This window comes from Tigriopus californicus, chromosome 5 (genome assembly GCF_007210705.1).
Source record: "Tigriopus californicus strain San Diego chromosome 5, Tcal_SD_v2.1, whole genome shotgun sequence".
Lineage (NCBI taxonomy): Eukaryota > Metazoa > Arthropoda > Copepoda > Harpacticoida > Harpacticidae > Tigriopus > Tigriopus californicus.
In genome coordinates, this window is record NC_081444.1 from 10,397,673 (window position 1) to 10,425,095 (window position 27,423).

The 27,423-nt window shown below is 43.2% G+C and overlaps 2 protein-coding genes across 3 annotated transcripts in view; both read left to right on the forward strand.

The window, feature by feature from the left end:
* LOC131880267 (ankyrin repeat domain-containing protein 6-like) overlaps window positions 1–26,687 on the forward strand; it is a 39,038-nt gene extending 12,351 nt beyond the window's left edge. Inside the window, exons 4-8 of one of the 2 annotated variants that reach the window (XM_059226854.1) lie at window positions 9,268–9,369; window positions 13,801–13,998; window positions 17,278–17,376; window positions 22,586–22,861; window positions 23,887–24,027. In XM_059226854.1, the coding sequence (XP_059082837.1) occupies window positions 9,268–9,369; window positions 13,801–13,998; window positions 17,278–17,376; window positions 22,586–22,801 (615 nt within the window). In that variant the 3' untranslated portion in view covers window positions 22,802–22,861; window positions 23,887–24,027. Of the gene's footprint in view, window positions 1–9,267; window positions 9,370–13,800; window positions 13,999–17,277; window positions 17,377–22,585; window positions 22,862–23,886; window positions 24,046–24,117; window positions 24,322–24,467; window positions 25,468–26,288 lie in introns of those variants that run through there. The other variant, XM_059226853.1, reaches the window with a different exon arrangement.
* Window positions 26,688–26,855: 168 nt separating this feature from the next.
* Window positions 26,856–27,423, forward strand: part of LOC131880266 (sodium-dependent phosphate transport protein 2B-like) — a gene marked incomplete in the record, with an annotated part of 2,217 nt that continues 1,649 nt past the window's right edge. Inside the window, 2 exon segments of the mRNA XM_059226852.1 lie at window positions 26,856–27,120; window positions 27,183–27,311. Of these exon segments, the coding sequence (XP_059082835.1) occupies window positions 26,952–27,120; window positions 27,183–27,311 (298 nt within the window).

A 27,423-nucleotide genomic window follows, 5' to 3' on the forward strand; every position in this document is an offset into this window, starting at 1 on the left:
CCCCCCCCCGTTAATGAGAATTGGATGGGAGGTAATATGTGCGGAACTTTTGCCGAGTTTCTGTCGCCATCATCAAGGCTCGAGAACATGTGTAGAGCGCAATTTCCATTTCATGTCCATATGGAAATGTCTTCTTGTCTGGCAACCGTCGGTGCTCTTGATTCATGGGCTCAACTCGAGAAAATTACTTTTTATTTCGGGGCGAGGCGTTGTTCCGACTTGTACTAACTCGAATGTGTGACTACGTGAGTCTGTGTCTGTCTGGCGATGTCTGATGCCATTTCATTCTTGGATGGCTCGGATAAGGATGAAATCGTGATTTCATGATGAGTGATCCTACCCACCAGCCTATCACCGAAAACGACTGAGCCCACCTTTGAACCAGATCTCCATTCACGCGAGGCTACTCGACGACCACCGATATGACTTGAGCGTCGTCAAATTAGCATTCGTGAATCTGTTGAATGTGATTGTGTCCGAGTTTTTCCCTAATCATCATCTTCCAATGGGCCAAGCCCTTCGGCTTCGAATGCTGCGCCATCATTCCCTGGTCATGATATTAGAGCTCACATTTCCTACCCGTCGGACCCTCTCTTATGTTCGTCCACGATGATGAGTTCCGAGACCCTCACTTTGGTTTTATTACAATTCTGGCGGATGGTCAGGATGATAATGATGCGCTATTGTACTTTGGCATCATTTTTTGGGAAGAGAGAGAGGGAGGGGAGGGATGGGAATATCAATTAATTGCTGAGCTAGAGTCAGGCTTTTCAAGCCTTGTAACTCGTATAGCTAAGGAAGGCTTGTAAATGGCTATTTGACTTCCAGTCAACTTTCGAATAATAGTTGGCTGGATGACTGACTGACTGACTGGACGGTTTGTGTCGAGATGTCTTTCGCATAGCGCATTGTGAATTGTTTCTGACACGGCGATTTGTCTTGAGTGATTGTACATCAAGATATCTTTTTTCCACTAGCAAGGCGACATTGTTTGGAGTAAACACACGAGGAAGCTCGGCTCATGCATCCATTGTCAAAGATAAAGCTCGATTTAGCTCAACGTCATCCATCCAACAGTGGAAAGCTCACTATGCGACGAGAATGGTTTTTTTGCTCCTCAAACGTAGTTGAACACCCGCGTTTCATTAAAAAGGAAGAAGGGAGTGTGCAGTTTTTATTCTCTGTGCTTTAAGTCCACATCTTTTGTGCTTCAACTAGCTATGTTACTGTATATCCTTTCTTAACCTACAAAGCCTGGAATCCAAGAAAAAAATGAGACAACGAAATCGAAATCCACTGGTTCAATAAATTGTTCCTCCAATTTCGGCTTCAATGTAGTACACGGTGGTTAAAATACCTCATCAAGTTTCCACGGGAATACCCAGACACACCTTGGCTGTTTTCTAGCTTGCAAAACCGTAAGGTACAACGACTCTAACGCAGATTAAGAACATGCATGCCTCAAAACAAACAAAATACTGTGATGAATCTATTCAATGGAAATTGGGATTAGCTCTTGAATGCAAATTAGACGATAGTCTATAAAGCCAGTACCTAGTTAAATTGAATTAAATGGGCATTAGGTTCAAGACATAACGAGAGCGATTTGGAGCAAAAACCAATGGAAACAGAACGTTCTGTTTCGTTCGATCTTATTCAATATTAGCCAGAATCAACTCAATAGGCTATACTCTAATTTGTATTCAAAAGCTAAATACGTGTGCTCCTAATTTTCGCCAAACAGGCTTTTGAAAATTGTAGTTTTAGGTATGTTTTTAATCCACGCTAGAATTGGATAAAGCAATGAAATCAAAATTGTTCCTCATGATTGGGCAAGCTCAGAAAATGCCAAGATTTCCGGTATTTTCCTTGATAAGGTATTTTAACCACTGTGAGCAGGTAGGATTTGGTGGAAAAAAGGGAGTCAAATCATGTTTCAAGGGGCCGTACCCTCATTTTTTTCTCTCCAAGAGCTTCAACTAGACTGCTTGGGTAAAGCCGCAGGAGTCAGTTTCAGGTCAAAACTTATCATTACTCTGGCAAACACCGAAGCCATTAACTCAACTCAGCCAGCCTCTTTCCTCTCCCCTCTTTTCCCTCATTTTTGGCCAACTCGTTTGCTCTATTAGGGTTTTTGAGGTTGTCGAGACCTGGACCCTCCTAATACATTTATGATAATACCGATCATTTGTAACTAAGAAAAGTGAAGTGAGTCCCAAAATCCTCACTATTCACTCGCCCATTTGTACGTACACTTGGTCTCGACCACCTTTGACGACTTGGGTGGAAACGGGAGACGAGAAAGCGACGACCCAGGAGACATTGTGGTAACAGGTTCAACACATTTAAGAACCAAAGAAGGAGGAGCAACTCAACTCAGTCGATTGGTTTTCAGGACCCCTTCATGACCGGGACAAATGAGGTCCTCAATCTTATTCCTGACTTGAAACCAAGTCAAATGAGCGCCCCTCAAATGGTCTGGTTCAAATGGGTTCATTATTCAAGACCCTAACTTAATCCGAGAATATTTCCTGTTCATCTTGACCATTTTCGTCTTCTTTTTTTTCTTAAACCTCTTTTATGAAATTATGACTGTCTGTGCTCAAATAAGATCCTGGTCTTTGAAGTAATCCCGAAGCCTTGGCAGGATGTCATTATTCCCGGAAAATGGCGCTAGCTTCAACATTGTGCGAGTCATTGAACGGTCTCTTATTAATGGCTATCTGGTGAAGGCCTTTGTCAAAATTTGGGCGGGTCCTAAAGCTGCAAAGTGTCGGTTGTTAACCAACCAAGACATTCTCATAACTTTTTTGTGAAATGAACCCTCCATCTCTTGGGTGTCTTCAGAGTGTTCTGCACTGTTGGCATCCAAATACAGTCATTCTAGAACTGCTTAAAAAACCTGAAGGACCACTTCGGTTGTGGCATGTTCACTACAGAACAATTCGTTTACAATTATTATCTAACTGCTTGATCTTTCAAGTAAATGCTTCAAAAAAACAACATCGCAAATCTCGTCCAATGGTTAATGTACTGTAGAACCACATCTTTCAACGTAAACGGGCCAAGTGAGCTCCTCTTGTTCTATGATATGTTCGTACATCTCACCCATTAAAGGCGGTGTAGACGACTGTCTGATCCAAACAGATAGGTACATCATCCAAAAATATGACTTTGAAATGGACAGATTCCTCGCGCAGGAATGATCTAGTTAAACAAACGATCGTCTAAAGGCTCGCTCTCTTTTTGTCTCGGTTGGAAGTTCGAATGAGGCAAGTAGGAGGGCCTCCTTCAAGGAGGCAAACTTGATTCCAATGCCATTTGTGATCTTTTTTCAAGATATAGTCATTGTGGCCTCACCGTTTTGATGGATCCATTATTTCTTGAAGTCTATGAAAAGATAAAAAGGGAAATCTCAGCAAGCCTCTTCTTTTCGGGTTTCTTCGTCAACTTCGGTCCCCCTAAAGGCATTAATACTCGTATCTGTACCCTACCCCACAAGACTTATTGCCGCCAAATGTTTGTTGTACGAACTCACGCACTCTCCAGACCCCATATTTAAATGCCTGTCAAGTCTTTACCAAAGGCAATTCTCAAATGGTGTTTGCTCAAGAGCAGAAGTTAGTTCTGAAGGGACTAGCAAACACTTCTGTACTTGTTCCTAGTCATCCATCAGGGGAAGAAAGTCGCATGCACATTTAGCCTTGGAAAATCGAACATATTCAAACAGCCAAGTTCAAGTCACCGAAATTAATTGGGAATCCGGAACAAAGACTCATTGTGGGATTTAATTGATTTCTCAAATGGGTCCAGCCCATTTTTCTGCCATCCTTTCATAAGTACACCTAGCAATCTCGTGTTATTAAATCATTATGGAACAAGGAGGCAAGGCTTTGACCAACGGTGGGAATTGGACGAGTCTCCAAGATAGCCAACTAATTAAGGTCAAACCTTCTCAAGTCGAAATAGATGAGCTCACAGGTTGTCTCAAATATGTAAGACAAGCAAAATGTAGAACATTTGGGCGAAACTCAAGTCTAACAACTTCATGAGCTCTTGGCACGAACACCTAATTGGATGCAGAGGCATTCACGATATTGATCTTGTTCGTAACTGATGCACCTCTTGAGGCTTCCTCTTGATTTCACGTCTTCAGTGCGTCTATTTGGATATGGCAGAAGAAAGTTCCGCATCATGATATGATTTTTTTTCTTTGCGATTGGTGCTTCTAATCGAAACCAGTCAGTGAACTGAGGGATGAGAAATGATGACGGTCGTATCATTGAAATTGATTCTTCCCAACCTCGGATGTCTTGTTCTTATCATGTCGAGTGTGTTGGATCACGCCTCTATTTCAAGTCTAAGTGGTTACGCCTTGCTCGGTCAGCAAGGTGGTGGGCTGGCTGACGCTATGATAAAAAATTTACTGGGTCATCCCGTCAAGGTTAGCTCAATTTGTGCTTGAATAATATACAAATGGCGAGCAATTCCTGTGAAATAGAACGCGGAATGAAATATGGAGTAGTTGGCAATTTGATGTGATCCGAAGCAAGGCGCATTTCAGCAATCCTAGATTGTTCAATTGACCTTTGAAGTGCATCATAATTCCTCAGAAAATCGATTACCTTCACGCCCATTCTTCTCTTGCTCGTAGAATTGAAACTCAATTGTAATTAAGGGATGATGCCTTTTCCATCGAATTCAATCCAATCGGAATTCATCAATAATCTCTTTGTGATTAATGAAGATGTTCACTCGGATCACGTACTCAATTTTGTTTTGTTACTTGTTTCGATTCGAAGAAAACCCACTCTGGGCTTTTATTTCTGTTTCAAAGCCAACCAAGATTGTCAATTTGCAAAGTGTGATCGACAAACATCGGCGACGTGTTCTTTGAAGTCGCTTCCTCAAAATGTACAGTGTGTGTGTGTGTGTGTGTTTTGCCATTCCAAGAAACAATTCTAACGTGAAATGGCCAACAATAACGCGCATTTCCCTCCACCTTTCGCTCACCACCAAGTAACTAGTACAGAGCTTTGAAAAGTTGTACAATACGTTAGTGGGTACGTACTCCTTAAGCACCTCTATCAGTGCGATTTACGACGTTCACTTTGCCTCACCATTCCACTCGATAAGGCGCTTAGCTAGCCACATCAAAGGATCACTTTGGTGGTTAGATGCTCAAATCCCAATACATTACCAAAGCTCTTGGGGTCTAGCTTAGGATCGTCCTCTTTACGGGGCAATCGGGGGAAAAATGCAAATAATGCCCGGTAAATGACAGGGGAGTCCCCCGTAAATATTTGTCCGTGTGTGTGAAAGAGGGAGAAAGAGAAAGAGAAACGTGGACAAAGTGTCAATGACTTGGAGAATATTTATTGACTTGCTCAGGATTGTTGAAAATAAGCCCAACCAAGTGGGGTTAGGGAGAGAAAAGGCCCTTAGAAAACAGTTTCGAGTGGGCTAATGGCCGATGCGATTTCCAACCCTGAAGAATTAGCTGTTTACCCTTTGCCCATGTGAATACTTGGTGAATACGGGCTCTTCGTATCGTCATCGTAAGTGGACTTGCTCTTTCGCTCACGTGCTCGGACGGGGGTATAGGTGGATGGATGGATGGATGGATGGATGGATGGATCGATGGATGAAACTGAAGGAGATACTTACAGGTGATGAATTACTAACGACACCCTCGAGTGTGGAATATCAACCATTAGGTGAAACATTAGTGTTTGAATATGCAAATGATCCCACTTAAAGTCGATTCAATACGAATACTGGAATGGCTCCAAATCCTTCAAATGAGGTTGATATACGTAAAAACCAAATCCTCCAGATGTATGTTTGTGTGTGTGTGCATGCAGTAAGTAAACCAAACAGTACCATGGCTCATTTCATCGCAGTCGTATATCGCCCTGATTAGTCAAGGCCGGGGATATCTCCCGTTTTGGTCAGATTGTTCAAATGCTTTTGGGGGTTCAAATTAACTTCTGAGTTGCTGGCTTTGGGAGCGGCAAAAATCTGAGATTTATGTCTTTTCGGTCGATCTCAGCACCTCCTCCTCCTTCTCCGTTTTCTTATTCTTATTCTTTCTCTCTGCGACTACAAGCAGCCCTCTTCGCACTTGTTGTTCACTTAAAAACATGGTTCAGGCTTTCAGTGTTGAAGATTACCAGAAGCCATTTCTGTGGACTTGGTTAGGTAATCGGGCAAAGGTAACATTTCTCTCCCCAAAATCTCCGAATCGAATGTAACCTTTGACTCGGATCAGACACGTCTGAAAAGGCATCCGTCAATACGAGAACACCAATTCAGTGTCCAACCCTCGAACTCGGTTGAATGGTCCAACTCAATCTGCTCTCTGTGCCGAAAATCACGCTCTCTCAGAGCTCTTTCAATAGAGTTCCAAAGTGGCATAGCAGTTCTGTAGGAGGCTCGAGAGTCCTGGCCATACCACACCATCATTACTAGCTACGATTTTGTAGAGCCTTCCAAAGATTTCTGTGTGATTTATAAGCCTCCAATTTGGTCAATTGTCTGCTCGAGGAGGGAATTCTGTCTGCTTGGTTGGAGCCCATTTTTGGCTTCTCATTCCTCGGCTTCAGGGAAGGCTCACCTTTGGCATGTCCACCAACTTGCCGTTGAGTCTGGTCTCTGGACCGACAAGTATGACAAAGAAATTATGGTCAACCTATTTCTACATGTGTTCCAAACCCCTCAGGTCAAGAAAATGAACGACGGAAGAAATGCACTCACCAATGTGATTGGCCATGGACCGACCTCGAACGACGCGAAATAGGCTGATGGGTTAATAAAGGCGATTGACACATCCAACATCTCGTTTGTGAACAAAGGAAAAAAAACTCTGGAAGTGCTTTTGAGAAAAATGGAGAAAAACATTAATACCCATATGAGGCGAAGGAGTAGAAGTCACTCGATCGACGAGGTTCTACATAATCACACGCGTCCATTTGATTTATGATGTTAGAGCACGCTTCAAAACTCCAATTTGAGATCCAACCTTGATTACAAAGTACCTCATTCGACCAATATACGCATAAGCAGATAACCCGAGCATTTGACTCGGAACTTGATGAATCAAAAAGAGCCTTAGAACGAGATGTTCTGGCATCAAACTCAATTGCCACAAGCTGATATCGTCAAGTCCGCATTCGAATCGGAGCTACGTAAGTTGGTGACTCCAAAAGATATTTTTGCTGTATCCGTCAGACCTGAATAGATTGTAATTGGCACCGCAGACCTACCATCAAAAGACGGGCCCCACTTCTCAACAATTGGGACAAACCTGTGCTGGTTTTGAAACTTATGGTTTTGGCTAGAGACTCGGTCCACTTGTGACACCCTTGGAAGTCGAGCGTTTCAGAGGGAGAGATGGCGATTTCAACGTCAGGAATCATGAGAGAGGGCGACGACGCAAAGACTCGTGTCATCATTACGATCCCGAGCTAGTTTTGGACGCTGCTCCTTGAACTTTTTCATGTTCTGCTCTTTTGTCGGATGTGGCTCAAGGCGAGAGATGCATTAGCATCATTAACACCCGTCCATAATTGAAATCTCGGCTTTAAACCAGGTTCCACTTCGATGAACAGCTATAGGGCAGAAGCAAGACCAACCACATTCCTCCTGATCATTGCATGGGCTTATTGATGTAAGTCCAAAATAATATGATATGAACACCATTCAAATATATTGACTAGCGATATAGAGGCGTGTTCTCCGGGCGCAAATTTTGCATGTCAGTTCTTTGTCTGGAGATTTCTGGCCAATCATGAAATGATGCGTCGGTAATCATTGTAACTCGAAAAGAGAAACGGTGGGGGAAAAGCTGCACTTTGGCTTGATATCGAAAATGACGAGGATGGATGGAACTCGTCCAGATCCGGACGAGAAAGAACTTCAGGGAGAGACAGAAAGAGGTTGGTGAAAAAAGAAAATGAAAGCCTTTTTTGTGCTGAAGAGTTTATCAATGGCATTTGGGACGACTCTTGAATGCTCTATAGGTGCATTCTTCCTGTTCTTCCTTCTTGCCTTATCACTTGTAGCTGTGCCTGTCAATGGATAAATTATTGGCCTATTGTTCACTGACACTTGAGGACATGAAATGCTCCAGATATCATCCTCTTGATTAACTGCCTCGTTACAAATAGTATTGTTTCCCATTGTTCGCTCTCAGTTAGGGTTGATTTCTAGTGCCCTCTTAGACCTCTCCAACCTCTTGGACAAGGGGCCATCATCACACCACCATCATCCCCACCACCACTATCACCTCAATTGCTCAAGGAGAGAGAACTAGGCATTTGTATGCAAGACGGTCTCTCATTCAATCAGTTATGCAAAACCATCGGAAACTTGTTTTGACAGAAAATGCCAAAAGCCATTTCCACTCGCTCACCTATGGTTTCAAGTTTCGACTTGCCAGGAGAAGTGACTGCGTGTTGTTCTGCTTTTCCACTTTGACCAGTAACATGAGGAAATCATCTGATACCATGGTATGAGTATAATGGTCCTCTAGTATGGGTATTCCGCGATAAATAGAGGGGCCAGCCCTGCAGGTCACCAACCTTGCCAAACTGAATTTCTGAGAACAACACTGTGTGTGACTATGAGAGAGCTCTTTCTTTGGCCTCTCTCGTCTCTTTGTGTATGTGCAAGAGGCAACGAAATGACAAGTCTGCTGCCCAAGTTAGCACCGAGAGCCTTATGGCTGGCTTTGGAATTTTGCATCTCATGCATCTCATCAATTTTAATAATGCCATCGGTCTCAATGGCATTCAAGATCGATTTTGCCCTCCGAGGAATGACGAGTCGTGTTCCTCACGCTCATCTTGGAATTTGCTGATGATGTCTACCTCCAAGGGCAGGATGACGAATAAGTCACGTGTTGGTTCGTACAGCTCAAGAATCATGATGCTGGTGATCCAATGAATCAGGATGGGATCAGCATCCTGCTATGCTTGAGAAGAGGAACGGCTATGTTCACTGAGCTCTATCTACTATGTAGTACTGATTCATGGCGAATGGGTTTCGTTTTCTGACCGTGGTGCTTATCGAGTCTGGATCTTTCTTTATTTCTAATGCATTTCTCCTTGTCTTTGCTCTCGGACATAAAAGACATAGGTGAGCATTAAGGCTGCAAGAATTTATGAGCATTCTTTACGTGTGGAACACGAGTTTTCAATATAAGAATCATGTTATTGCCACTTAGCCGAGTGATCGTATCATGGTTGTTGTTTCTTTTTCTTGCAGACGGGTCACACTGCTCTTCAACGAGCAGCCTCGGAAGGCCATTTGGAGGTTGTGAAGCAATTGATCGAAAGATCATCTGCCATCGATCATCAGGACGAAGTGGTAAGGGCTTAAAACGATCAGAAACGACAGTTAAAGGTTTAACCTCATCCCAGAGCAAAGGAATTGGTTGGAAACAAGTTACGTCAAGTATTTTCAGCTGAGAGACTCGACACCTTCATGGTTGCACACTTTGCCTCAAAATGGCTTGCGCTCAAATTCGGATGAGTTATTTGCATAACCCCACTTTGGACGTAATTAAGAGCCATGAAGCCTTTCTGAAGCTATTTGATGAAGACAATTTTCCTACAAGTGATTAAAATTCCTGGCAAATGAATGGACAATAAAGGGGTTGAGAATGGCTTGGAGAGCGACATGGAGGAGGTTTTTAAAGTACTCAATTTTCGGGGTGTCCACTGTCCTCCTCATTTTCATGCTCTAATGATCCTCTGAAATGAGCTAATATTTCTACATTCAAACAGACTGAGCGAATCACGTGGAGAAACCTTTTTGACACTCTATCTTTGAGGCAAAGTGATTTAAAGTTCAGAAGCCACTTTCGTCAGGAATGTGGTGGCAATTCTGTCGTCCTCATCCTTTATGAACTTTTTGTCTTGCTCGAAGCGAGGCGGAAGAATCCCTGTAATTAAGGGTTCAAAAAGGAAGTGAGAAAGTGAAAAGGACCACGATGACGACTTAGATACATTGTGAACGTAATGCAAGCAATGTCTCCCTCAAAGACATGCATCGAGAACGATAATGACCTCGTGTGCATTAAGCTTGTTCACCTCCATTTCAAGATATATCCGAGTCATCCACGATGGAATCTTTTCTTTTTTATTGGAGATCATCGATCTTGGGGAATAACAGCAAACTTAGGTTTTCTTAATTTCATCTCGAATTTGAAAAGAGGCTCGTGAAACGCTTGGACTGGTTCGAGTCTTTGGCTGAAAGGCACTTTGCCGACATCAGCCTCGGTAAAAGTGGATTTTTATGGCATCCCTTATCACTTGTGTTAATCTCTCGTTTTGTTTCTGAAATCCTCCCTTGTACAGACCGTAATTTAATTGCACGTTTCTGTTTTTGAAACTAGTACTTTTCCAGCAAACCCTTGCATCGGCTGAAACCAACTCATTGGAGTATCAAAGCGTACATCGTGTTAGTAGTGTATAGTAGATCAGATTCAATCATGGAATGAAATCTTCACGCCTTGACGCTCCAGATTGAGCTCCTACTTGCATGATGATCACAGAAGCTCCTTGTTCTCATTTCCTACAGGTGTCCGAGCCCAATTTAAATAAAGTGTTCCTACATTCTATCTTTCCATTGCCAAGACCAGTTGCAATATGGGACAACACCATCTCTAGCTTGCAGTGGAAATCTTGCCAAGTCATGACCAACTTGGTTTAATGCTCATGAGTCCGACAACTGGGCCTCGTCCACATACTATATGATGAGATAGATGATATTCAATGAATCTTGGATGCCATTGGCGATAAGTTAGCAAACGGTCTATCTCGCACATTCGTGTCTCAGGTTTGAGATCAAATATCCCGTAGTCGGTATCACCGCACCGTAAGGGAAGTCAAATTCATAAATTTCAATTCGATTCAGGCGAATACCGTACAAGCTACTTGACGGGATGGCATCAAAAACGTTCCGAACGGACCCGCTACCGACTTGCGTGATGGAACGAAATGAATCTCTGAACCCGAGATAGAGTGTGCAGGGCACTATCAACGAGAGAGCGAGTTGTTTGGGGGTGACCGCAATTGTTGTTAAACCCAATGACTTGAATCACTCCAAGAATTTTAATGAGGCTCGAAACCTGAGAACCTGAGAATTTCTCGATTCGAAAGACGAGCGAAAGCCTCCACGGCCAGTTGAGGAGGCTTCTTGATTGGATGAGCCATAAAAGACGATTTTTCCGAGTGGAGATTTTTTCCTCTCGACTTCCACTCTTGGGCCTCTTGAGTCTTGAGGACAAACAAGAACTGTAATGATGCTCAAGCTGGGAGATAAATGGATGGATGGTGCCAACAAAGACGGCTCTTACCCTCTCTTGGTCTCTTTGGTACCAAGGGGACAATTGACCAAGTCTAGTCAGACCATTGAGTGCCTAATTATGCATGAAGTCGAGTCCCATTCGAACCATTAGATAGAATCAAGCCATCATTCATGACCCAAGCAAATAAAAAGAAGAAGATATTTGCGATCCAAGCGGGATGAGTGCCCTTTATGTCATACGTACTCCAAGGACATTCCTTTGAAATGTCAACCCTATGGTTCGATGGAGTGGCACTGGCTCTTCACATCAAGAATTCAAGACGCCAATGGCCGACCTTCATTATAGAAATAATTATGGGTGGGTTGGAAATGAGACGGAAGAATACCTCAATTTTCGCACCCATGAAAGAGAAAGCAAAAGCTTAGTTTAGTAACTGGCCTTAAACGGCCAAGACAACGTTTGCAACCTCGTGTAGTATCAATTTAGAGGAGTTGGTAGGCCTATGATGAGTTACATTCCTGAACAAGTTATAACATCAAAAATGCTCCGCATTGTATCAAGTCATTTGGATATTGGGCTCATCCCTACGTCACATTATTTGCATTTCCTTGTGGAAGCGAGCGTTGTCATTGTTGGAGGTATTGTGAAAGGATTGATTGCATGTTGATGTAAGATGTTTCCAATCCCATCTGACGATCTTCCCCATCCCAAGATGTGATGTTAGGCAATCTTTCCTATAGTGACTCGAGCAACAGACCTTGTAACAACAATCATGAATACCGCCTTGTTGAAGGGCTTTTCGTATCACTATCAAAATACGGAAATTTCACAATCGATTGATAATGGGACCGATATTTGGTTCGTGGTTGGCCACCTCGAATGCCAAGTGACGCTCCTCAGTTTTTAGCCACACGGTCAGATTGGGCTTGGACTGTTTGAACAGCAGATCCTATCTATCTAGGCATGTCGAAGAGAGATTCACACGTCACGCACCATTCATGATTGAATCTTTGGGTAACCAATGTCCAATCCCAAGAACCAGTCAGATTCAAATTGAGAATAGGCATGTAAGCAAACGATGCTAGACCGAACCCTCGATTTAGATCTCTAGCACGGTTAGCACGCCATGTTGTTCTGAAATACTCTATCCCATTGATCCATGGGGAGTAGCGCCTCTCAGTCATGGCATTCCCCTCCAATTCTTGAACCTGCCAATAAAATTATGAAATTATCTTTTCGAGCTTATTTATGACCTCTCCATTGATTTAGCCCGAAGCACGGGAGAGCCTTTACGACCAGGGTGGTGCTTGAGATGCTGATTATTGGTATGAAAAGAGAACCGGTCGACTGTACATACTACAACCACAGCTAGCTGCTGGAATTGTGTACGTCTGGTCTGTATAGGTATATTTGACGATGTCGGAATAATCCATCTTCATAGTCCCACCAGATTTCGGGACGATTATCGGCACCTATAATTAGCCCAGTCCATGCACAGAGACATCACATCTCTTTCCTCGTTGTTGTTGTTCTTGCCCGTCCCAATTGGGACGGAGGGTAATCTCAACTACCACATCCATCCATTCCTCACATCTATGTAATTGGTGAAGTACGTTCAAATCACAGGGGGACACACACGGGAAGAGGAGGGGAGGTGGTAATTCTAGAATAGAGATAATGAGATCGCTGACAGAGCTTTTTCTATATTTCAAACTTTAATTGGTTTGGGAAACCAGCTCAACCGATAACATCGCCGACATGAGCAGTGAGAGCTCGGATGGCGCTTCTGCGACGATTTCATGCGAGATCGCAGACGAACTGGGAAAGTACTCCCCATAATTTCGTTTCCGTTCAGATTTGACGAAGGAACAAGGGGAATGTAAGCAACAGACTTTTCAAATTTCGAGTTCTTGAGATCGTGGTTAATCATGGTTCTGAAATGAATTGCTACTCAGCCAATGGAGAGAGTTTGATTAGAAATCGTTTTTCCATGATTCAAATCGAACTTTGCTTTGTACCGAACCAATGGGGGAGATCGTTTGAAAAGATGGCTGGTCTTTAATTAGTTGGTGACAACTATTGGGGGACTGAGTATTTTTTTTTGTTATCTATGGGCATGCCGATTGAAGCTAATTTGTAAACAACAAAAGAAACCATTTCCTCGACTCATCGTCCCGCTGGTTAGTTGTCTGGTTCCTAACGCATTACGTTTGTCTACCCTTTTTATTATCATGATTATTCACCTGCTCATTTCCACTTGCGAGTGAAAACCTTTGGAAATGAAAGAAGCCGCATGAGGTCTCATTAAAGAATGCCAATTGAAAGCCAACCGAACCTTAAAAAGAGGGTCATTATTTCTCTTGCCGCCGTTCCGTTAACCCCTCCCCCCCCTTACATTGTGCGAACCTCCAGTTATATTATGCCATTCGTCACTTGACTTTCATTTGCATCCTGATCTCACATTCTGTCTTGAACTTCATTTTCAGCATGGGAACACTGCCCTCCACGAAGCAGCTTGGAAGGGATTCAGCCGGACGGTGGAATTTCTATGCAAGAGCAAATCCAATTACTATTTGAGGAACCGCGGAGGATTCTCACCCTTACATCTATGCTGCCAAAATGGACACAACGAAACTTGTCGGATGCTGCTCCGAGCTGGTTGCAAACCCAATATCAAAAATAATGTAAGTCATGTCCAGCCAATCTAGAACTGATACGCCATAAATTGAGTACATGTTCTTGAACCCCTATCTCCGTGTATGAATGTCTAACTAGAGTATCTTGCTATTTCCTGTTATTCAACTGGAAGTTAGGCGCTCACGTCGAAATCACTGATCATTAGGCATGCAATCAGAGACGAAGCAAGAAGCAATCGGACAACGAAGCATGATCGCAATAAATACAAAATGAGTTTCTCGCTTTGGCCCCAAGGTAGATGGATTGCACTCCAACTCAAGCGTAGCCCTTCTCATGACTTTAATCCGGATTGTTCCATTGTTCAAAGGATTACGACCGGACGGGCATCACACAAAGTGACCATGAAACCAGCTCTTCTATCGGTCTATCCGTCCATTCGTCGGTTGGTTCGTCATGTCACACTAGATATCCAGAGCAAATCTTGACCTGATTTCATGGGGAATCACGGTACCACATTCAATCCGGTCTTATGAAAGTTTTGCTTCAAACCACTCAAGGATCTGGGAGAAATTTTAAGCCCTTCTCTACAGGTTCGTGTCCTGCACGGATGTCTTTGAGAAGAAATGTCTTTCTCCCACCATTAACACGTTTATCTCCAAAGACGATCTCAGAAGGGGATGGATTCCTTCCCAAGCTCATTGTCAGTTCACGTCGGATTCACTACACACCGTGCAATGGTCATTTCATTGTTTCTGACATTAACCAAAAGAAATTTTGACTTTTTTAATGTCATTGGACATGGCCGGCTCGGCAGAAAATGAATGCCTCGAAGAGTGAAATTGAATTTGGTGCCCCGGCCCTAGCTGACGTTACGGTTGGTGGCTCAGTGGGTTGGTAGTGCTCGCAATGCCATTCAAATCTTGATGGATGTTATTGTTTTTTTTCCACGCGAGCCCATCTTTGCCTTTAGACTTCCTCACCTTCTTACAACAGCTTTGTCAAAGAGGATTATCCACCGTCAAAATATCTCATCTGAGACTTTTGTTTGTAAGCGTTATCCGTACAGACACTCTTCAACTCAAACATCTCCAGAAAATTGGGTACTAAACAATCCCGAAGATGATGTCGCTTTTGTAGAGGTGCTTTGACAATTTCTAATAGAGAGCTCAATTTTCTGTCTTGAACAGCAACCAGTTTTGGGTGACTGCTGCCATGAAGCACGACCAGATGAACGAAACGAGAAGAGTAAAAGAGAGAGAGAGAGAGAGCGGTCATCGCCCGTCTTACTCCTACCGTTATATTGTATCATTTGAAGCTTCAATGTTTAAAACAAACTCCTCCACTTTCCTTGAGGTGCCATAAAACCATCAGGGTTAGTGTTCCAGCTGTGCATATGGCTACCCTCGTAGCTCTACCCTTTGGTAACAGGTATCTCTGGGTCCGTGATCTCTCCGGCCGTGACGATGATGGACAAACGTGCTTGGGAGGGGGAATAAAACAGGGTTGTTGGGAACTTTTATTGTCCTGAGTTGAGCATCATCTTTCAGCTTTAAGGCCATCTATGTAGGACGCAAATGATACATTTCTTTTGGCACGTACGTACTGCGAGTACATAGTAGCTAAATCCACAAAAACACATGAAGTGAAGGCTTCTAAATGCAAAAGAATGTTGACCATCTTGTTCTTTCAGGTCCATTTTTCCGTTGGGCTAGTGTTTTGGGGTCTTACAATAATGAATGGATTTTGCACCCAACCAAGGGCTATCGAAATAGCGTTCATAATTCTACGGAACAAAAGGTCCTCCTGTCAGACACTCCTCAATTAGAAACCTAGCTTCCCTAGCGTTTCTATCCACTTACTGTGCGTACCTGCTAGCTAGGGAATCTTGTTTTAGGATTTCGCAAGTCGAGTTGAAAGAAAAGTCTTTACAACTGTCTAGTGTGTAGTAATGCATGATTGCCCGGAAAAATGTCTGCACTCTTTTAATGTTGGTCATATCTCAGTCAAGAAGACGTTTTGCAATTTCATCGCATGTTGAATGAATCTCGATGAGTTCGTTTTATAAATCTTTTGTCTAAAATAGGGGTTCCTCATGCATCAACTCGACGTTTCTTTTTTGTCTGACCCTGTTCTTCATTAGAAGACGCTTTGGTCCACAAGAAATAACTGAACTTTGCCAGAAAAAGAAATCGAAGTTGACTGATAAAGATCAACTCTCCGAAGTATCTCTCACTCCCAAAGTTAAATGCATTGCAGCCAATGTATTATACTCTGTGATTAAAAGCAACATTCAACTGTACTTGTGACTGCATGCAGGTTTCTCCAAGCCTTTGTAGTTTGTCACCACAGCCATTTTTCACATGAGCAGTTATAACACTCGTCGTGTGTTAAGTGTTATGCATCTAACAAAAGGTTGTTCATTTTCAGTTCCATGTTTTTTAACTTGCCGTTCGGCCCTCTAAAATGCAAATATATTTCGGCCACAGTTGTCAGAAATTCGACAAATGCTTGTCCAAGCGTGACCGTTTGTTCGTGTCGTGTGGTACCATGGTATTGAAAAGAGCGTGAAAAAGTTTTGCTTTGGAAAGTTGATGAATTTAGTTTTATTTCCACGAAAGATAACGATGATCTCGTTCGATATAGGACTGCAGGGATAAGTGGGGGGCTGATTATGAAGTGAGAGCCATTATTGAGTTATGGATGAAGCAAAATGGGCCTTAATCGTCCTCGGTTATAGATTGGATTACTGATTTTTATGGACAAGTGTACCGTTAACCTACAGGGGAGCTACAGGCTAATTTACGACTTTGATCATCCGAGAACAACATAATTTGTCTACTATCATTCAGCACTGAGAATTTGAGCGGATCCTGCCCAGTATTTACATATTGGAGAAACTATTCTCATTCTTCTCGTCCATTGAATTTAACCACTTAGCATAGTGTAGAAATGCCCCACCCCAAAAAACCTTGTCCAATTTGAGACGAAGAATTTGAAGCAAGTTCGTTCACGCCCTATCGGAAAATATGAGGCCCTGTCCATGGCAAATTCAGATTCCTTAACAGATTCTCCTTCTCGCACTCCTCCCATTCACAATTTTCGGAAAGTCCAGTTTTTATCTCTGCAGATCATCGTGGCCATTAGCCAAAATAAGGGTCTTTTTTGTCCTTCGCAGCGTTGGGTCACGATCGGTTGAAAAGGAATCGAGTGCCTTTTCTTGGCCCCTTCAGAAGTCAAACTCATCTTTTGTTACATCTTCTTCTTCTTTCCTTCCTCGCTTTGTGTGAGAGCATATTTTCATTTTTCCACGTCTTTTTCTCTTTCAGTATGGTGACACTCCTCTTCACACGGCCGCCCGTTATGGTCACGCTGGCGTGGCTCGAATCCTGATCTCGGCCAAATGCAATCCAAACCTGCAGAATAAGGTAATAATAATGTCGACTTTTCGAATACAAACCGTTTTGTTCCATAAAAGAGCCTCTTGACGTTCTTTTTTGAATAACCAACGGTTCCGGAGAATGGATTGAAAGCCAGGGGATAATAAAAGATCGGACCAAAATTATGTTGAGGTTTTTTTCCTATGTCATAAAATCTTTGCTCGCGTGGGCGTGACACGATACGCCTTTCAGCTCTTTATTAGATTTTGCGCGTTGTGCTGGAGTGAGTCGTGATTTCTTGTCGCTGATTGAGCATGAAATCCTGGGATTTGTCCGTTTCAAATGCGATTTCATTCTCCTCGGTGCGGAGATGATCCTCCCAAAGTTGACGTATTTCCTTTCACATTCAGTACTCTTGGTCACACTTCCACGTGTTGGTCGGATCCCAGGAACGACGTGTTTTCCGACATTTTGTCGAATATGAATGATTTGAGTGACCGGTGTGGATCTCAGTAGATGGATTATTCATTTTGAATGAAGTGATGGCTCCTACTGGTTTTGTCTTTGGGCCCCTCCGTCCAATCGACCGCCAAGTAAAAAGGGCCTAGCTATGATGGAGTGAGTCAGTGCACGCACTAGGGAGAATGATAATTGACTTGGGTCGTTTCCATCATTCCTAACATCATCATCATCATCATCTTTTTCTTCTTTGTCTTCGTCACTAGCACCATCATTGTCTTGAGCATGCATGAGCTTCAATTGAAAGCCTCTTCTTCGCGCCTCAAACAGTGCAGATTAGTCACACCAGGTCCTGACAAATTGGTTTTCATTACGTTGGCCAGCCTTTGCTAGCGATGGCTAGCCTTTGTGAATTAGAGAAAATCGAATATCGCACTTAAAGTCCCAGCACTTGCGAATGAGCCAATTCCGCTGGAGTAGCCCAACAAATCAATTCCAATGAACTGCTAACTGGACACATCCAGACACAATGAAGTATAAATGAAAAATCAGAAAATAGAAAGAGATTTGCTGGATGTTTCCATCTGAATGTATGCGGTGATAATGTAACCTGAACATGATAGAGGTAGGAGACACCGAACCCCAACGTTTTATTAAAAAAGAACCCAATCACTCATCGACCCAGTCACCTTCTCAGAGGGAGAAAGGAAACGAGTGGAGAAAATTTTGAATAATCAATCACATTTACCTCATTCCTCTGCCAAAATATCTCTCATCACCCAAGCAAAGAGCTGGCAATCTAGCCTGCATAGCGTAACAAGAACCTCAATGTTCTAGTGTCTTGCATGTCAAACTCAGGTGATAGTGGCAACCAACGAACCTATCTACAACCTCACCCAACATCGTTTTCTTCGTTTTATATCTCACTGTCTGCAGTTTCTCCTTCAGTTTCCACCAACATCAAGGAACCACAACTAAATTGATTTGAGGTTCAAAAAATCCGAGCTAATGTTTAAATAAAAAACGCTCTTGAAATGCTTTTGGAAAGATTAGTGCTATGCTCATACCACTGTATCATCTACGACCAGAATGAGAAAAACATGGAGACCATAGCTTACCACCGACGATTGCCAATGTAAATCGAAGTTAGGAACTAGAAATTAGATGGCATTCCAATGATGATTTGATTTTTCTGGACTTTATCTCACACTTTCGAGTTGGTCTCCCTAGAAATGCTCGGTAGACGATTGGTCGGTCGTCTTTAGTTGAGTTCTGGTTTTTCCCCTCGATAAAATGGGGAGAGAATATGGAGAAAGACAAGATGACAAGAAGACATCGTTTCCCTGGCCAAAGAAAATCATCATCTAATGATCAGCCCAACCAGAGACATTGGTTCTCAAATTGCTGGTTGTAGGTGGTCCGTCTCTTCGTTTTATTCTCTCTCTTTCCTCAACGTAAGGGGATAATCCCCGTTTTTTGTTCAATTCAGATGCTTTTGACAGCTACATTCCGAACCCCCCATGCGGCTACTATCACTTTTGCTCGTCTGACATGAATGTGTTTGTGCCCTCCTCAAGTCAAATCTTTTTGGATTAACAATTGGGCTCGTTTGAGACGGTTTTTGAACGAGGCTAGTTTCAGCATTTTGATTTTTCCTGTTGTACTACAAGTTTGCATGTGTGCATGTATACTGCACGTGGTAACTGAATAACTGGCGAGTTCAACTTCGATTTCTAATCTCGAAGTGAAAGATGTTTGAGATTCGAAAAGCGTACGAGCTGTCGATCTGGCATCAAACGAAGCCTAAGGATCCTCTCCTGAGAGTTGGAGCTCATTTTGGATCATGATGATTGACATCGCCTGAAGACTGTAATTTAATCCAAACAAGGGGACTGGCTAGCGATTGGCCTACAAGTCAGAAATTGGTGCCTTCGCACATGAGTGCATGATAATGGCTAAGTCAGGGATGATGGAGACCGTGTCAACAAACGGCTCTGTACACCGCTCTGTGGGCGCATTTCAAGCCTCGAACTCATCACCAATGCGTTGAGATCACTTCATTACCTAGCAATTCCCGACTAACTGACTAACTGAGTGACTGACCACCAAAACAACGTGTGGTAATTGACCTGATTCATGGCCACATGGCGGCTGGCTGGAGCGTTGTTTGAAGATCGAATCTCCGAAGTCATCCGCTTGACGATCAACTATGGATAAGGTCGAGGTTGGGTTCAATTTTCAATTAAGTCAGATTTCATCCGATTTGGCCTATTGTCGTCGACCGGTTTTATCTGTGCATCAAGAGCCACTTTCCCCGTTGCTTGCACTAGTATTGTATTGCATTGTCCAAAACCAAGTGCTATTGCTCTTTTCTTCCTTCTCCTTCTTCTCCGCATTCTCTCGATTCTCGATCTTCCCAGTTTTTTTTCGTTCCCAAATAATTCTCAAATTTAGGTCTGATTGTAAATCTGGTGCATCGATCCTCCTGCTATCTCGCTCGCTCTGTTCCTCAACTCTGGTTTTTATTGATGACAATCGGATTCTACGACAGCACGAAAAGGCACTTTCGGCAGTATTTTGTGCTTCCTTTTGCTCGGGTCAATTTTTTAAAAGCAGGAATGGCTGTAAATAGCTTTCGACTTTTGGGACAATAGAATTGCTCAAATGCTTGTCTTTGAAGAGATTATATGCGAGGAGCCGACCGGGCCCCGAAATACTTCAACTTTGGGCATGGAATCTTCCGCCAAAGCAATGAAATTGGGTCTCCCATCTTTGGCTTGGCCAGTGTGCATTCATGATTGCTTGCTACTCCGTAATCAACCTGAAACCTGGAGACGCTCTAGTTAGAACTTCAAATATTTGAACGCATTGCGATCGTGTTATCAGGTGTTGAAGTACTCCATGAGTTGTCATGTTTTCTACATCCTCCCCTCCAAGGAAGGAAGTCGGGGGTGGAGTCGGAGATTGACGGGTTTTATGAGTCTAGCGGATATTTGTCCCGTGAACAGCATCTGTCGAAAACAACCGACGAGTGGCGTTCTTTCTGGTACGAAAGGCTCTAAACTACCAATAACTTTTAGAAATTCAGTTCAACACACATTCCTGCCCACAACGTCAATTTTGGTTGGTATCTCAAAGGCCAGAGAGAAAGAGAGTTATCCATCACATTTTTATGAGCTTCTCCAGGCCTGGCCATGGGTCCAAGAGCATTCTCCAAAGACTTATCTACAAGGCATCTCTTAAATAGCTAGTCACGAAATATAAATAACAAATGTTCCGCATCCATCCCATTAAGCTTCTTCTTCGTGCTCTAGTAATATGAAGTTAGAGCGAGATCCGAGAATGCACCTTGATTTTAGGGTACCGGGTAGTGTAGAAGAACCGGAGGTAAGAGCCAGACAGAATTGGGACCCCAGGAGTGCTCAGAAAAAGAAGATGTTGTCGAACTGGGCGAGTTTGCCCTGAAAACGATGATAATTATTGCAGGTGATAATTTCCAATTTCTTCCAAGTAATTACATCCTTGCGCCTAAGATGAGTGGAGCAAATGGTGGCAGCAGTTTGGGCTAGCCCGCTCAAGATCGAGGTGATAAAACTTGAGCTGTCATTCGTAACATTCGTACTCACACACTCGGAGTATCTCGTAATTACTTCACGGCTCCTTTGGAAGATGCTGGGCAAACAAATAATCCCATGCTTAAGAAAGATGTACGGAACTCGAGATCGTACCATCGAGGTCGATTTGAGGGGCTGATAAGTGATAAGATCGCTCTTGAAATGTATTCACCCGCGCCACAAGATGTAGCACAATGGTTGGTGGTGTTACAGCATCTCAATTTCAGACCAAGGTTCGGTGCCAGTGGCTTTCCATCTTCGGGTTTCATTTCAGAAGAGCTCGACGACCAAGAAAGAGCTGGTAATAGTCGAGCAATTAAAAGAGGCTTACCACATTCACTTGGGAATATTCCAGAAGTGTACGTAACTGTAAGGAGAAGGAGAAGAAGAAGAAAAGAGATCTTCAGCGATATTCTGGCTGCTTCTTTCATCACCTTGGGTAAAAGCCTTTTTTAAAAAGCAAACCAGAGACAAGAGACGAGTGTAAGTATAACGGCTTAGGAACAAAACTGTTCAACCTGTCGACGAAGATATGGCCGGATAAGTCCTGAAGCCAAGGCACTTTCCTACTCTCTTCAAAAGATGTGTCTAGATATGCAAAATTGAGCCACAAATCTTTTACACAGCTCCAAGGTAGCTAGCTGGCTGACTGACTAATCCGACCACAGAGCCTACAAAACAGTTCCAGTTCTTCTTTGGACACTTGACGTACGCACGTACATAATACCTACCTATCAGTCACCATCCACCATCCACCATGCTTCGGTGACCAATATCAAGCGAATGGATTAAGGCGCCTGAGACCCTGTCACCCCCAAAGATTGCAACGGTAGAAAAAGAAGTGGGAAAAGGGTCCTTATCAGAAAAATGTTCGGACCACTTTTGTCATTCATGCGAAAATATGGGCCAAGTAATCTCCATTTCTTGCCTTTAAGCTTTGATAAGAGAAACAAGTTATGTAAGGCTAAAGACCCCATGAGGTAAGCAGGGTTTGGCCCCTTGGGCCGATTGTCACTCATCAATTTCTTCCTTCCCCTCTTGAATCATCGTCTTCATCACCATCATCATCATCATCATCAGTATGGCGGCGTGCACCCCACCTCACCCAAGTGTGACTTAGCCAGAAACGATGGGCGTGTGAAAATTCATGCAATTGATAAGATTTCTTGTATGTTTTGTTTCAGAATGGAGACACGCCCATGCACATTGCCGCTGCCATGGGGCGAAGAAAGCTGGTCCGAATCTTGTTGGAATCACACGAACTGAATCCGGATGCGACCAATCAACAAAACGAGAAGCCTGTCGAAATCGCCAAACGCAAGGGTCATGTGGAAATCACGGAACTTCTCGAAAATCCACCGCCCAAACCTCCCAAAAAGGTCAATGAGGCGGGTGTTTAGGTTTTGGATGGGATCGACGAACAAAGTGTAATGAATGGCAAACCAAGGCGAAAACATAAGGTAAGGAGAGCTTCTGAAAGCTATTTGGAGCAAGGTGTAAAACTAAGCTTGAGAGGCAAACTGATGAATATAGAGAATTGGATTGGCTGCCAATTGGATAACATTAATTGTGGTTGGATTCCATCCTAACTCTCGCGTTAGGAGTAATACCCTGGATGCTTTTGAAAAGGTGCAGAGTCCAGATGCCCTCAAATGAAATATGACAGGACGATCAAATAATCTTGAATTTAAGAAACAAACTTGCAAAAAAGGCATTAATTAGACGACCTTAGTGACCTTTAGTATTGGTGAAAGCGGAGTTGTTTTACAAAAGTGTTACAGAGTGACGGCCAGTTCTTCAGTTCTTGCTCAATAGTGTTACTTATGAAAGATTTGTTCATTCCTGGTTCACCAATCAAATTAAAGACCTCAGTTATTAGAACTCATTCAAACTTTGTAAATGTACGGTAAACTGCATTTCAAACTCTAAACCGAAGCCTAGTGTTTCTTTTTTTATGCTTGGATGTTACGACATGTTTAGATAGTAAAGCTATTTCACGGACACCCCTCTTTTCAATGGATTCGTGGGAGGATAAAAACGCGTCCTATCTAGTCATATGTTACAACCATTTACTTTTGAGCGCTTTCATTGACCCTAAATTGTTTCCTCTCCCCGGGGCGTGTTGCCTGTGTGCTTTAACACGAAATTGGTTAAATTGATTACCTTTCAGGAACTTTGAAGAAACCTGATTATGAATTTCAGCGAGCCAAACTGGTGCCGTTGATGCTGCTATGCCAAAAAATCGCCTGTTAAACTTAGGCTTTCGTATCGGGTCAAATTTTGTTTCAAATGCATCATACACTCTTAATCTTAGACGTACAACTTTTAGCTAGGGCCTAGGGGACATGCAGGCTCAGCCGAGGCTTACTGAGATTGATTATGAGCGTATTCAGCCGCTTCGTACACGACAGTCCATGACTTAGACACGAGTTGCACATGTTGTTTGTCGAATTAGCACCAGTCTGATCACTTCAATTTTTTTTAGCACCGATCCTCGTCAAAGAACACACCATTATCACCTTATGGGTGTCATTACTACCCAGATATGATTGACTTCCCCGAGCCCGATCCAAATTCTTTACCCGAAGAGCCTTTACAAAATGGAGAACAGTACTTCCTGGACTTGGCGGGAAATATCAAAAAGGTATTTAGCCAATATTGGCAGACCTGTCGTATGTGTCTGCATATTTTAAATTAAATGCTTTCCATAATCTAGGGTCCAGTCAGCACTAACTACACATGCTATTGCGCCCCCCTCCTTCATCGAGTGGAAAAGAAAATGGACCGAAACAAAAAGGAAATGTTCCGTCATTTGGACCACACCCATGGGAAACTGGTCTCGAGAATCTCACACTTGGAGAAACGAACGAAAGACCAACTTGGTCATCTTTCCAATAACATGAAGGAAACATTTGCTCAGGTAAGCATTAGCAGACTTCGATGGGCGACGTATTGAATCACTGAAGCACGTGCTAGGCATGTGTATGGGCTGGACTGTTTCTTCAAACAAATGACGAAGGCACATAAATTGCAACGAGATGACAACTCATATGACTCATATTTCAGGAGAGGATTGAGTGCCAAGACCGAATGGAGCGCAGAGCCATCCGAGATCGAATTGCCATTGAACGCCAAAGCGGAGTACGGGATATGATTCTTAGGGGCGATCTCTCAGCTTGGCTAGAAAAACGCGTTTCAGAATTGGAAAAAATAAGTTCGATGAAAAGTAACGAGGATGCGGCTTTCATGAGAACTCTCTTGAGAAGCTCAAAACGCAGGAAAAGAGCTTTCATGGCTGAGATCCAGAGTGGAACTCTCCGACGAACGGCCAGCGAAGACTATTTGCCCGGGGAAGACTTCCAGGAATCTCAACAAGACATTGTGGTCGACGAATTGACACTCCCACCCAACCTCCAAGAATTGCGGGTGTCCGACCATCCCCACGACAATTACCCTGGTCCACCCATTCGTGTCCGACGAAACAGTGCCGGGGATGAAACGAATATGTTTTACGACTTTGGCGACTTCAACGTGAAAGAACTCTCCAACCATAACCATTCACAGCCGGGTCATTATCCCGGGTTGCAGCCTCAAGCCTCTCCTGGCGACATCATCTCCTACAGCACCAATAGCGAATCCACTGTGGTGTCCAATCTCAAGCCATGGCCTAGACAGCATCCCAAAGGATTGCCCTCCACGGAAAGCTCGAACGTGATTTATCAAAATTTTAATCCTCCTCGATCTCTCAAGGCCCAGTTACCAATTCCGCCGCCCAAACCCACAAAACTGCCTCCCATGTTGCCGCCGAAGCATCAGATGCCACCCCCCTATCGACCTCCGCCCTTTCAGTACAACGCCCACCTATTTAAAGGCACAGGGGGAGGAGGTAATGGCTTGTTCTTGCCCTCTATCGGAGAAGATCATTTTTTAGGCTCAACTCACCCCCTGGTCTTGGGATCACTCACCAAGACCACATCTGATGGGGGCTCCCATGATTCTCACAACGACTCTGGGTACTGTACCCGCCCAGGGGGAAACAGCTCAGGTCCATCACCAAGTCTATCAGGTAAAGTATAGAAAAAAAATCGTAAAGTAAATACGGTAGTCGAGTAACCTTCAAGATCAAATACAAAACGGAGAAATCGTAATGCAGTATGACTTTGAACGTCACTGTCCCTTAATAATTACCGCTAAATAAATCTTGTGCACCTACGCAAGGAGCGTTTCGGTTAATTTTATCTTAGCACCTTTGTCAACTCTATCAAGAAACTTCATTACCGACAGAAATCAATCCCTAACCTTCGAGATACCCATGTCAACTTTATGTCTCGAACTGATCGGGACTTCGGGAGAGTCGAAATGGCGTGGACTGCGAACGGAAGCAAACATTTCTTATCTCCTTAACTGTTCACTTTATTCCAAATAAGCACTTGACACTACCAAAAGATCTTTTTGAATAGATGAACTTGGCCAAGTTTGAGCCCAAACCTATCCTCAGGAAACTCGGGAGATATCTTCAAAGTTTTGTAGTAAATACAACATCAATTTCAAATTTTCGGCCTGCTCTTGGTCAGCTACAGAAGCCTTTGACAATATAACTTTGAAACGAACCCCTTTACAAGTGAACGATCTAAAAAATGGCCTGCCTTTAATTGAGGTGATCGACATTCCGTATTTTATTACTTTAATTCGAAGAGTGGCTCAGAATCGCTATGACCAAGAGCAGACCGATTTGGCGGGAAGCTCGTTCTCGGAGTCCATATTTCTAGAAATTCGTGTCTTAGTTCAAGAGGTACTTTTGTTCTGACAAGAGTGTTTGGATACGCTTAAAACCTGTGTTTGTTTAAAGTGCAAGATAATAACTCCGAACTCTTTTTTGATTTTTAGGAAGCCAAGGGCGACCAGACAGCCGAGGGATCAATCTAGATTTTCCCGCAGGTGATCCTACGCCCTCCTTGCGAGAGCAGCATGGATTACCTGGTCAATTGGAAATTGGTCCCCGAATCCGCCAACTCCAAACACAACTGAGCCTTACCCGATTGGAACACTCTGGACCTGAAGTGACCTCTGCCCAAGGCAGTTTGGTATAATATGATGATCCTGCTCATCCTAAAACGAGTACAAATCGATAATTCAGATGCCATGATGCTGGAGAAGATCCAATACTATAATAATATATATCTGTTTGTCTAGTCTATTCTCCCAAAACACATGTCATGCTCTTATTAAACGCAGATGTTTTCATACTTGACTTCAGACATTAAAACGGCCTTCCCATGGCTTCCAAGAAAATCAATTGTGTTATTTCTGTTTTTGAACCAAGATTCAATTATTCTGCTTGCTGTGACTTTAAATTCACAGACGCCTAAGATAAGACCGACTTATTAAACATACTACTACACACTGTGCATGAACGGGACCTTACGCGCTCGAATAAAAAGGAAGGTGCGAAGCAGTTGCTTACACATTCTCAAAAGGACTTCGGTTCGCATTAAGGGCTTATATTTCTCTGTCTCCAAATTGTTGAGAAAATATCTGAACTCGAGCAAAATGGCGCAATCAGACACCTCGTCAGAAAACAGTGAGAAAGGTAGCAAGGCTTTACGAGTCGCCTTCACAGTGCTCAAAATTTTGGCCATCCTTGGTCTTTTGTATCTGTTTATTTGCTCCCTGGATCTCATGTCGGTCTCTTTCCGGCTTATTGTTGGAAAAGCTACAGGTAAATCAGTCCTGGTCCATGAGTTAAAGCTCTCCTGGGAAAATAACTATGTTGCTCAATAGGTCTGTTGGCTAACGTCGAGGCCTTCAACAACCCAATGATCTGTCTCATGATTGGTATCATTGGAACAGTGGCTGTTCAGAGCAGTTCCACTTTCACTTCCATCATCATTTCTCTGAGTGCTTCAGCAGGTAATTTGAATTCACTTATGACTGCGTACAAACTCCAAAAGGCAAAACGCCCTCTTTCAGGCTTGGATGTGTCCCAAGCTGTTCCCATGGTGATGGGTGCCAACATTGCGAT